This window comes from Patella vulgata, chromosome 4 (genome assembly GCF_932274485.2).
Source record: "Patella vulgata chromosome 4, xgPatVulg1.2, whole genome shotgun sequence".
In the NCBI taxonomy this organism is placed as follows: domain Eukaryota; kingdom Metazoa; phylum Mollusca; class Gastropoda; family Patellidae; genus Patella; species Patella vulgata.
The window spans coordinates 3,458,840-3,471,294 of record NC_065882.2 but is presented as its reverse complement, the minus strand read 5'-3'; the positions used below and the strand labels follow the sequence as shown (position 1 = coordinate 3,471,294).

Genomic DNA, 12,455 nt, shown 5'->3' with positions numbered 1-12,455 from the left:
CAATATCATCCAAAGTCTTCGACATTGAAAACACAAATTATTTATCAAATTAAATCAACATTGATGTTGTGATCTTACCGGGAAAAGATGGGCTTCTGATATCTAATATTTAAGACAAAATAAACATTTTACCACTGGTACACAACTAGTGTACCACAATGCGTTTCAGAGCCATTTGTAACAAGGGACTCGAAAAACGAGGCTAGATGTATTCCACAAGTCATGTCACTTGTCAGAAGGTGATGCCATATTCTGTGCAATTAACACTATCGGTGTAGACGGGAATAACCAGGCGCTAGAGATTGCCATTACATTATGACCCATTTGTGTCAATTTCTAGGTCCGACATATCAGCGATTTAGTCCCTTTAATTAGCCCATTTAGTGGTAAATACCTAATTCATTTCAATATGAGAACCCAGTTCTTTATTCAGTTCCTCTCTCTGCTAACAAGCAAATTATTGTAGCAAGAATGCTTTGTCAATCTTGAAATGATCTAGTTGTGCAGAGTGGATATTGAGCTTCAGAAAAATAAGACAAGGGAGACAACTGCAATTATTCCCTGGTTTAAATAAATATATGAAAATACAGAAGCTGGCAATAATACACTTTTCGTTACGTCACTAATGGATATACTCAAAGTGTGTAACAATTGACAACGCCTGGGTTTCTTGTGAACAGTTGAAGTCTGATTACCTCCCTTTACCCCAGAGCTTACAAAATGTTAAAAGGATGAGCACCAACTTAGGCGGCCCATACCACTAGTTTGTGTTTATCAGGCTCTGATTTATGCCACAGAGAGAGAGAGAGAGAAATGGGGTTTAACGTCCACTCGACACAAACTAGGTCATTTCGGGACTAACATATGGTTTAATTTTTATTTCAATAATTGGCTTGCGCGTAGCCTGGGCCTTTAGCAGTGGGTGGACCTTAGAAAACCCACGAGGTTTGACAGGCGACCCTACTCCTTGTCACGTACATAGTTTATTAGGAAGCTATTGTTTGGTATCAATGACCTCTGTTTTGTCGTCAATGAGTTTGAGCATATTATTATTGGTCATCCATGATTTAATAGCTTTTGTACTTAATAGTAAGTGCAGGGGGACTGCACCACACAAATTTACACAAAAACAGATACACGGACAGGACATCATACCCAGGAAAACACAAACATACAGACAATTAAAAAAAAGTGAATGGAATGTGATTCTACTAAATGAATCCCGATGATCTGTAGAATTCCAACTGTCAACAATTTGTGTATCATCAGCGTAGGAGTGGTACAGAAGCTATTACAGTTGCTTTTTAAGTATATTGGCGACACTGACTGTGTAATGTTCAAATAGCACTGGTTCCAGCACAGAACCTTGGGGAACTCCGTTCGAAAGATTAACAGAATCTGAGTTGGTGTTTGTAATCTGTACCGATTGACAACGATCGAGAAGGTAAGACTCAAACCATGCGAAGACGCAATCTGAAGAGCCCCGGGGAAGAACGATCTAAGTCACTTTTTTCAACAACCCCCAGTTAATGGTGCCATCTGGTAGCAAATTGAATAAGCTTTCTGTGGAACAATCAATTTCAGGTAAAAACGATCGGATTCACATCAAACCAAGGCCCTTCTGAAATGGCCTACCGGATAAATACAAGTCCATCGTACCCTTTATTTAACCTTAATTTGCCTGAAAAGTTGAATTCAGTTGTTGTACTGGTAATTATGGTTCGTATTAAACATCATTTTGAAGTTGTAATTAAACCCAATCGTTGTTCTGTTCGCATCAAACATTCTCGTCCAAAAGTCTGTTTTGCCTTTTATGCGAAAAGACAAAGTGTGACTTAGATCGTTCTTCCCCTGGGCTCTTCATCTGTAATGCCAAAGTCAACGTGAAGTCAGTTTCTTTTGAGGCACCAATGGATCGACCGTGTTGAAAACGACTGAAAGATCCAACATTACTAAGGAGCAGCAGTTACCTCTGTCGATAATATCTCTGATACCATCCACGACCTTGAGAAGAGCTGTCTCGGTAGAATGACCTTAAAAAGGTCTGTAAGCTGACTGATACTGGTCAAACAGTGAGTGCCGAATCAAATGATCGTTCAACCGAATGTTTGCAGCTTTTTCCAATATCTTTGAAATGAATGGTAAATTGGGCAGATGACGATAGTTTTTTAATACTTCCTTATTCATCGAAGGCTTTCTGAAGTAGGAGTTTAAAAAATGCATATCTAAAAATTTAAGGAAAGACGCCGATTGAAGGCTGTTATTAATTATCAAAGTTATTGTAGGAAGAAGCATGTCTGCAAATTGAATCACAGGTCCTCCGGTTTCCTCCCACTGCTAAAAAAAACCCTACGCGCAAGCGAATTATTGAAATAAAATTGAACCATACGTTAGTCCCTATAGATGACCTAGCTTGTGTCGAGTGGACGTTAAACCCCATCATCGAGGATATATTGGGATATGAAGGAGTAAGGAGGTTGCTATTCTGAGAACGGAGGGTTGCGGTGTAAAGGGAAGTAGAGATTTAAGATAAGCTGGAGAGTCATCAGAGTGTAAGGAAGGGTCCTGTAATTAGTGAGAGCCCATGAAGACCATGAAGCACGGGAGTAACATGCCTTGTAATTTTAGTTCGGGTAATAATACGGGCTACATTATTATGAATTAGACGGAAGATTGTATGAAAAAATAATTGCAGTAGTCAAGGCGTGATGTAGCAGTGTCAATAACATTTATAATTCGTCCAATGTCATAGACCTACAGCCTGTCGGTTCCTTGGTTGGGCGCCAATAATATCTTCGTGTGCGGAATTATGACCGCCTCTCCGAGATATGAGGCACCCGCCAATCATGCCGTTTTAGGCGCCCCATTGATCAAGTTGTGGGCGCCCAACCAATCTCAGTCGGTGTTGTGCATTATGAGAGGCCTGACAATCATACATTGTCATTATAAGGCGCCCCACCAATCATGTCATTATGTGCGCCCGTCCAGGGTAAGGCACCCCACAGATCACGCCGTTTTGGGCATCCCCATCAATCAAGTTGTGGTGTTAATCGTGTAATTCACTTTGAGACGCCTCACCATTTGGGGGTCGCATGATATATAACGACATGATTGGCGAGGCGCTCACAAAACCAAGTGGGCGCCTAACCAATGTCAATCGGCTTTATGGGACGCCCATACTGATATGGGCACGTTGGTCGTTGGCTTCGTATTGCGTCCAATAGAAAGGACGCCTTTTATCCGGGCTTGCCACTTTACATGGCTACGATGAACGATAAGCTATCCCCAGAAAACTCTTACCTATTATTTCCCTATTTTATCTCCACTACCCTATAAAAGGGCAAACGATAAATTTTAAAGCGAGAATTTAATATTTTCTAAGAAAGACAAAACATAATTATTTCTATGTCTTTTGCTCAATAGGTTGTCAACTCACTCTTAAACGATCATAGGTATTATTATCACACTTATAATAAAATCATTCGCACCGGAAATAATAACACAATTACCTCCCCTGTCCCCCCCCCCCACATGGAATAGCTATCTTGAAACGTTTGAATTTGAAGTTGAAAATGATATTTTTGCCAATTTCTCAACTGGCAATAGTGAATTATAGGATTAATAGGATTATTCTTTTAAGTAGCTAAGTCTCTAACTCAATATCATCCAAAATCTTCGACATTGAAAACACGATTTATTTGTCGGTTTAAATCAACACTGATGTTGTGATCTTATCGGGAAAAGATGGTCTTCTGATATCCAATATTTAAGACAAAATAAACATTTTACGATTGGTACACGAATCGTGTACCATAATGCGTTTCAGTGCTATTTGTAATAAGGGGCTCGAAAAACGAAGCTAGGCATATTCCACAAGTCATGTCAAACGGTGATGCTATATTCTTATCTGGAGAGCAAGCCCAATAAATAATGTTGGCGTAGACTGGAATAACCAGACGCTAGAGATTGAAATTCGATTGAGAATACTGGCGTATTTCGCCGAACCTAACTGATTAAAAATTACAGTAAAAACAGAAACGATTGAATGTAAATCAATTTACATGTATATACATTCATATTACATTACTGTATGCGTTGCGACCCATTTGGGTCAATTTCTAGGTCTCAAGTATTAGTGACTTAGCTCCTTTAACAAGGTAGGACTGTTTATAGATACCATCTATTTTAAGGCTTTATTTTAATATATTTTAAAAATATAACTTAAAAATATGAAATTCTCGCTTTAAAAGGTGATATCTGTACATAATATCTTAATTATCTGCATAAATTATTTTTATACGCCCACATTTTCATGTGGACGTATATTGTCGTCGCCCTGTCCGTCCGTCCGTCCGTCCGTCCACAATTGTTTGTGAACAGTCTACAGGTCACAATTTTTATCCGATTTCAATGAAACTTGAAACTTGACGGCTGAGTTCAAATTTCGTGAAAATCGGCCCAAAACTGACAAACAAAATGGCCGCCGTTCGTTCTCAAATAGCGTAAAAATATGGTATATCAAGGTTGTGGACCCTATAGAGGTCACAATTTTTATCCGATTTTGTTGAAACTTGAAATGTAAGTTTATAACACAAAGATCTTGGTTCCTTTCGATATTCGCGCATATCGGACCGTAACTTCATGAATTATGGCCCCTGATTGTACCCAAAAACGCGTTTTTTGGCTTGTGGACCCTATAGAGATCATAATTTTTATCCGATTTAAAAAACCGTGTTAATATATCACCGTTACACCATAAGGACGGCTGAGTTCGAATTTCGTGAATATCGGCCCAAAACTGACAGACAAAATGGCCGCCCCTCGTTCTCAAATTGCGTAAAAATATGGTATATCAAGGTTGTTGACCCTATAGAGGTCACAATGTTTATCCGATTTTGTTGAAACTTGAAATGTAAGTTTATAACTCAAAGATCTTGGTTCCTTTCGATATTTGCGCATATCGAATTGTAATTTCCTGAATTATGACCCTTGATTGTAGGAAAAATCACTTTCGTTTTAGCTTGTTTTCTATCCATCTCTCGAAAATGTGGGCGTATCCTGCCTGGCAGCCGCTGGTTTTTATTTCCATCACCTAATAAAGTAAACGATAAATTTTTTTAACGTGAGATGGTCAAATTACACGAGCGTGCTCTGGAAATACATTATAGAATTAACACACGACTCAAAGATACAAGAGAATGAACAAATAGCCCATGCAGTTTGTATAGTGGAATGCATGGCTGATCATACAAATCCAGTTTGTTTAAATATTTTCGAAATGAGAATCCCCAAAAATTATTCAACCACTTGATAAGAATTTTTATATGATTTGATAACACGTAATACAAAACTATTGTTGATAAAAGTATCCGTTCAAGGCCGATCTCGTTTCATAGAAATAGAAATTCCCAAAGAACTATAACTATAGGTGTATATATATATATCTATAAGTCAATGTATGTCATTTTGCTGCGTTAACTTACAAGTTACAACATATAAAGCATATGTATCATAGTGTCGATACGCTGGGTCCACTTACCACACTTGAATTTTTATAATTAATTCGCAAGGTAAGTCTGATAATATATATGTACAAATATTTGACTGTTTAGCGTATTATTAATAGGTGAATTTGTGGAATGGTGGGTGTCAGAGAGGCTTGGCATTGAATTTCATTGAATTGTGTTATATTAATCTACATTATTATTTAAAGTCTGGTCAACACAATACTTCGGTTATTGTGGCAAATTTCATTTCTATGGTTTACATGTGAAATGTGAGGGGTATAATCTTGTCCAGACAGTGGCGTTTCCTCCTACTTTTCTTCAAATTCTAACCGACAAATTTTCTTTTACGCGCACGCCAATGTGTACAGGGTGGGCCGCAGTTGTTTGTACCACCTGTTCGACTATATGCACAGTTTCCTCGTCAACACGACTAGCACCACTCCTTATAGAAATATTTTAATGCTAGTTATTTAGTTAAACATGTACATTATGCAAGCCTATTGCAGGTCTTTCTTTAGGCCTGAAATGTTTTCTAAATTATTAATTAGACATTAATTAACCTATCCAGACCATAATCAACTCTCGATGGCATCGCTAGCCTGCTATCTTTAGTGGATTATGAGCCGATTTATTGCCAGTGGCGGCGCCAGCCGTCTGTTGTTGGAGGGGCAAAGCTGGGGCAAAGTCCAAGGTTAAGGGGGCAAAGGCACGAGGTTTAACTAGGGGTAGGGGGAGAGGGGGGCTCCCCTAGAAAATTTTGAACAACGGGCTGCTGAAAATGCAGCCTGGCAGTATTTCAGGCACTGATCGTTGAGGTACAGTGTCAAACGAACGGGCTTGCGAACCTCGACGAAGCCCACTCACGAGTGCCAAAGTAGGGAGTCCTTACGGAGGGTATGGGGGACCTTCCCCCCAACATTTTGAAAAATAGACTGTCGGAAATGCTGTCGAGACAAATAGATCTGACCAGATACGTTCCGTCGACTAATCACTAGTTTATCCCACCAGAGAACAAAATGTCAAACGAACGGACTTGCGAACCTCAAAGAAGTCCCTCTTGTGAGCGCCAAAGTAGCAAGTCCTTGTGGGGGGTATTGGGCACCTCCCCAAGAACATTTTGAAAAATAGACTGTCAGAAATGCTGTCTGACAGTATTCAGGCACTGATTGAAATTTTGGATTGTTCTCTACAGTTTTCTTTCAAGGAAACTAGGATTATTACAATTTACCGCCCGCCCAATAGCAAATTGTGTCAAAAGTTTATGGAAGAATTTGGATTATTTCTGGACCAGTTGATGATGACTAAGTGTTGCACTATTATTTGGGGAGATTTTAATTTTCATGTTGATGATTCCAACGACTCTACCGCGGTTGATTTTTGTGATATGCTGAATAATAGATCTCTCACACAACATGTTTCTTCTTCTACTCATAACGGTGGACATATTCTCGATCTGGTGATAACTAATCCACGTGATATTAAACTGGATAATCTCTCTGTCTCGGACAAATTAATATCTGATCATTTCCCGGCAACTTTTAATCTTATGATCCAGAAACCACAACCAACAAGAAAGAATTTAACATATCGAAGGTTTAAATCATTTGACATAAATAAATTTAAAGCGGAAATAGTGAACTCGAATTTCAATGGCATTCAACGTATTCAAGATATACAAGAGAAGGCAACCCAATATCACTCAAAGCTTGCTGAAATTTTGGACTCGCTTGTTCCTCTTCAAACGAAAACATTTACTATTCGTCCCAATACGCAGTGGTTTAATGATTCTATTTTAGAAGCCAAAAGGGACCGTAATAAGGCTGAACATCTGTGGCGGAAAACAAATCTACATGTCCATAAACAGATTTATAAATCTTTAAAAAAACAATGTGAATAAATAGATTGAAAATGCTAAAATTAAATTTTACTCTGATAAAATAGAAAATGGCGAAAACAGACAAAAAGACCTGTATAAAGTTGTGAATTCCCTTTTGGACCATAATGCTGAGCGTACTATCCTCCCGGACAATGATAATGACACTGAACTTGCAAATTTATTCTCTGATTTCTTTCAAATAAAAATACAGAAAATACGAACTGAACTTGATGATTTAAATAAAACTATTGACTTTAACGCTCATGATTTTGATAAGTTAGAAAATTCTGTTTATTTAGAAAATTTTAACTTGGTTAGTGAATCTTTTGTTTTAAAGCTAATTAAATCGTCTGCTCCTAAATCTTGTTCATTAGATCCTGTTCCGACTTCTGTTCTTAAGGACTGTCTAGACGAAGTTATTCCAGTTTTTACCAATATTATTAATTCTTGTATATCATCCGCTACTATTCCCAACGTTTTCAAACGAGCTTATGTTACCCCTTCAATTAAAAAGTCTACACTGGATCCTAATGTTTTTAAAAATTACAGGCCAGTCTCTAACTTAAGTTTTATTTCTAAAATATTGGAGAAATGTATTGCTTCTCAGATAAAGGCCCATCTAGATGATAACTGTTTGTATGAACCATTTCAAAGTGCTTATAAACAATTTCACAGTACCGAAACAGCTTTAACCCGGGTTTCAAATGATATTTTAATGGAAATTGATAATAGAAAATGTACATTTTTAATTTTATTAGATTTATCTGCTGCTTTCGACACGGTGGACCCTTCCATTCTTCTACGTAGACTTCAATTTAAATTCGGTATTTGTGGCTCTGCATTAAATCTTTTAGAGAGCTATCTTGTGGGTAGAAAACAGTGTATTTTAGTTAATTGCAAATTGTCGTCTGAATCTGTTTTGTCATCTGGGGTTCCCCAAGGTTCTGTTCTTGGTCCGATTTTATTTACCCTCTATACGTCACCATTAGGAGATATTGTCAGAAAATATGGTCTCAGCTTTCATTTGTATGCCGATGATACTCAATTATATATTTCATTTACACCTAATTGTCCATCTTCTTTCAATTTATCAAAATTGCAACTTGAGAACTGTATTAGTGAAATTAGAAAATGGATGTCAAAGAACTTTCTAAAATTGAATGATGATAAAACCGAATATTTGTTATTAGGCTCAAGGCATCAATTAAGTAAATCTGCACAAGATAACCCACCTGTTGTAATTGGTAATTGTGATATATTTTCATCTTATTCTGCTCGTAATATTGGGCTATCTTTGATAGTTTTATACTTATGGGAGCTCAAGTAAATAATATTTGTAAATTGTGCTATTTTAATATTAGAAATATAGGTAAAATACGTAAATGTGTCACTTATAGAGAAATTACAAAAAGTACAGAATACTGCGGCTAGACTTGTTACTTTAACTAAGAAATGTGACCACATAACTCCTGTTTTATATAATTTACACTGGTTACCTAGTCTATCCGACCAAATACTTTTTTTATTTTCTAAAATTATTGGAGGGAGGGGGGCAAACAGAGGGTAGACCAGATTTATGGTGGGGGGGGGGTAAATGCCCCCCCCCCCCCTTGGCGCCGCCACTGTTTATTGCATAACTTTCCTTCTCGATTTAACGATTAAATGGATAATCGAGACTATGCTGTTTATCGTACTGACTTTAGTAATGATGATCAATGCTTAGTTCTCGGTTCATAGTGGATCAATTTGACTGAGATTTTCAGCAACTTCCCTTTACATTATCTAGTTTTTAACTATTATAGTGAGAACTGCCAGCTTATTATCTAATCTCCCATAATGTATTTTTCATCTATTGATTGTTGATTATACCTAATGCTAAAGTTGGGTTGTTTTTTTGTTTTGGTTACAGAAGATTGTTAGAGGCATTGCTATGGCTACTCTTCCTGAGTTTAAGATAGAAGTGGCAACTGAAGCTGACGTAGAGGGCGGGATGAACTGCTCTAAGAACCCTGGTCACGTAGGTTTTATACCATTTAAGGACTTCGCAATTGACCACCTGTCACAGGTATGGCAAGAGGAGAGAATATTTGAATATATTCGAAATGTTGGTGAAAGTGTTGTTCGTCTGATTGTTACAGGTGATGAAGGTCAGCGTAATTATGGTTCTGGACTCGTAGAAAAATGGGCCGGCCAATACGTCATAGCAACAAATCATCACGTGATTGAGAACGAAAAACAGGCCAAACGATGCATTATTGAATTCGACTTCAACAGTGAAGACAGGTCTGACGTCATAGTATGTGAAGGCACAGGTCTATTGGAGACATCAGAAGAGTTAGACAAAACTTTAATTACATTTCAGCATGTGCCGAAGAAGATATACGATCTTAACTTGGTTGATGAAACCTTATTTATTCCAGAGGTGGCAAGCATCGACGAAAATGGACAAAGCCACAAATATCAAGCTCTTGTCATGCCAAATAAAGTAAACGACGCGGGCATTCTTATAATGCCATTTACTTGTGAATTGAATAAAGCGAAAGAAACTATGGTGCATTTCCATGAAGGTACCATCAGTAAACTGGCCAGTGATGTCATGAAATTCGAACCTATTCCTGAAGAGCTTCGGGTTGGATTGAGCAACCGAAATTTAGATTTAAAATTGACCGTTGTAATTGCAGATATTAAAGGCAAAATGAAAACAATGACAGGTAAAATAGAGTTTATTGAAGGAGAAGTCTTTATAAAATTACCAGAAGCTCTTACAGATAAAGAAGCTCAACAATGCACAGTTACTTTTCCTGATGGCAGTGTTAGTAAAGGTACGGGGGTGCACTTTTTACCCACAACTCTAACCACCGCCAACTTGCAAGGTTTGGATATAAATTTGGATAACCTTTTAGCCACAGGCATTCCGGCTGTTCATGTCCTTGCTAACAAACCGTTCTGGAGTTTAGCCTTTAAACCAATCCCAAGAGGCCTCGAAGAACAGCTGGATATCCAAAAAACAAATAACACACAAAATAGGCGCCTAGTTCATACAGCAATAGTAATTGGACATCCCCATGGTGGCAGGAAAATGGTTACAATTGGTAAACATTTGCCCCTAGGCACCCTTGAATGCACAGAAAGGGGTTTCCGGTTTAGCATTTGCTATTCTTGTAAAACCTGCCGTGGATCCAGTGGTTCTCCGGTATTGTATTTACGTAGCTGTAGATGGTACATCCACACTCTTGGTGGTGAAGGCGCGAAATGTAAGGGGGAGATAGTTGAAACTGGTAATTTAAGCATGGCCTTCTGGTGGAAGAAATATGTCAATGACATATTTATAGGAGAGAGCACGTAAAATTTTGTGAATTTTATTTTCCTTTACTCCTCACGAACAACTTTCTCGACAATGGTTGTTTGTCTTTTGTAACAATAAAAGTACCGAGGATTCAGGAGAATTATGATATTAAAGTTTAACACTAAACCTCTAAATAGGCGAAACAAAATGAAATGAAATGAAATGGGGTTTAACGTCCTACTGTTCTGCTCCGAAGTGGGCTAATGAAGACTGGCATACACCATACAGTGTGCTATGAGGGAAATTTTGCCGGGACAGCGGCACTACGGCCTACTCGAATATCGCCAACTGTCAAGAAAACCCACGAGGTTGGACAGACGAACCTACTCCTTGTCGCATACAACTGGACAATCGAAACCATGCCAGTTGACTCAATGACAGACCTTATGATGCAACGCGCACTTGCTAACCATTCAGCCATCCAACCCTCCCCAATTCTGAATTCAATGCATGGTGATAAATCACAATCAAAAACAATCTGATAAAACACAGATCCTATTTTGTTCCGTTTTTTATAGTTCAAAATTTCGTTTTACTTGTCTTTACTACACTAGGATCTGGAAGAGTTGTTATCATTGACATGTTCTGAATGGTGTGAGGGATTAGCCAATGAAACGGTCTGTTACAGCAAGCTTTAGGCGTGTCAGAACTGTTGGTAATCCACTAGTAACATCAATGCTGATTGGTTAATCAATTGTCTGACATCATAGGGTCAAAAGTCGCTCGTATGACCTCTGACGCGACCTATCGCTACAACTTGTCAGCAGATCTTCATGTAGTGTAGGCCATCAAAAGTATAAAAAACGAAACCAAATATAGATCTTTATTTTAATCAGATTGAATTAACCAAAGGTAATAACCCACAGGATGCTGAAGAAAGAATGGATTAATTTCTGAATCTTTTATTTCAAGAAAAAGGCACAATTTAAATCATAGATAGATGTGGCATCACAGACTTAATTAATTAATTATTACTTATTTAATTATATATTTTTACAAATTGACAGACAAAACACAAGCTTCTTCGTACAGCATTCATAAACAAATCACAATATTATGTTTCTACGTCACCGTAACAATCGTACTAGACCTTGCTGCATGGAACTTATTAATATATACGTACATGCAAGTGTATTTATAGCAAAATCATCAATTTATTGTGTGCATTGTGAAATGGGGTCCTAATACTTGCATAGAAATATCTAAACTACAGATAAGAGTGAATAATTAGCCGTCTTGTGGCATAGTTTTAATCTCTATAAGGCCACATAAGAAAATATTCATGTCCCCCCAGAGTTCACGAAGCATTCTCAGACTTAAGTTAAGAATATACTCAAAATTCTTTACTTTATATTAATATATCAAATACATCAATAGGAAAATATGTGCAAAGTTTTATGTTTCTGGATCAAAGATATTTCTCATAAACAGTGATTAAAAGTTGAGTAAATTCTTAACTTAAATGAGCTAAGTCGCTAATATTTGGGACCTAGAAATTGACACAATTGGGTCGCAACGCATACAATAATGTAATATGAATGTATATAAATTGATTTACATTCAATCGTTTCTGTTTTTACTCTAATTTCTAATCAGTTAGGTTCGGCAAAATACGCCAGTATTCTCAATCGAATTTCAATCTCTAGCGTCTGGTTTTTCCAGTCTACACCGATAGTATTTATTGGGCATGCTCTGCAGATAAGAATATAGCGTCACCGTTTGACAT

The 12,455-nt window shown here is 37.6% G+C and overlaps 1 protein-coding gene across 1 annotated transcript; it reads left to right on the top strand.

Moving 5' to 3' along the window:
- The first annotated feature begins 5,439 nt into the window (after positions 1-5,439).
- On the top strand, positions 5,440-10,804 carry LOC130012343 (uncharacterized). The gene is made up of 2 exons (XM_056100070.1): positions 5,440-5,570; positions 9,293-10,804. The coding sequence occupies exon 2, from the start codon at positions 9,314-9,316 to the stop codon at positions 10,727-10,729; it is 1,416 nt and encodes a 471-aa protein (XP_055956045.1). The 5' UTR covers positions 5,440-5,570; positions 9,293-9,313; the 3' UTR covers positions 10,730-10,804.
- Positions 10,805-12,455: the final 1,651 nt, after the last annotated feature.

Excerpts from the sequence above, each read along its gene's own strand:
- LOC130012343 (XM_056100070.1), top strand. The coding sequence starts at position 9,314 with ATGGCTACTCTTCCTGAGTTTAAGATAGAAGTGGCAACTGAAGCTGAC.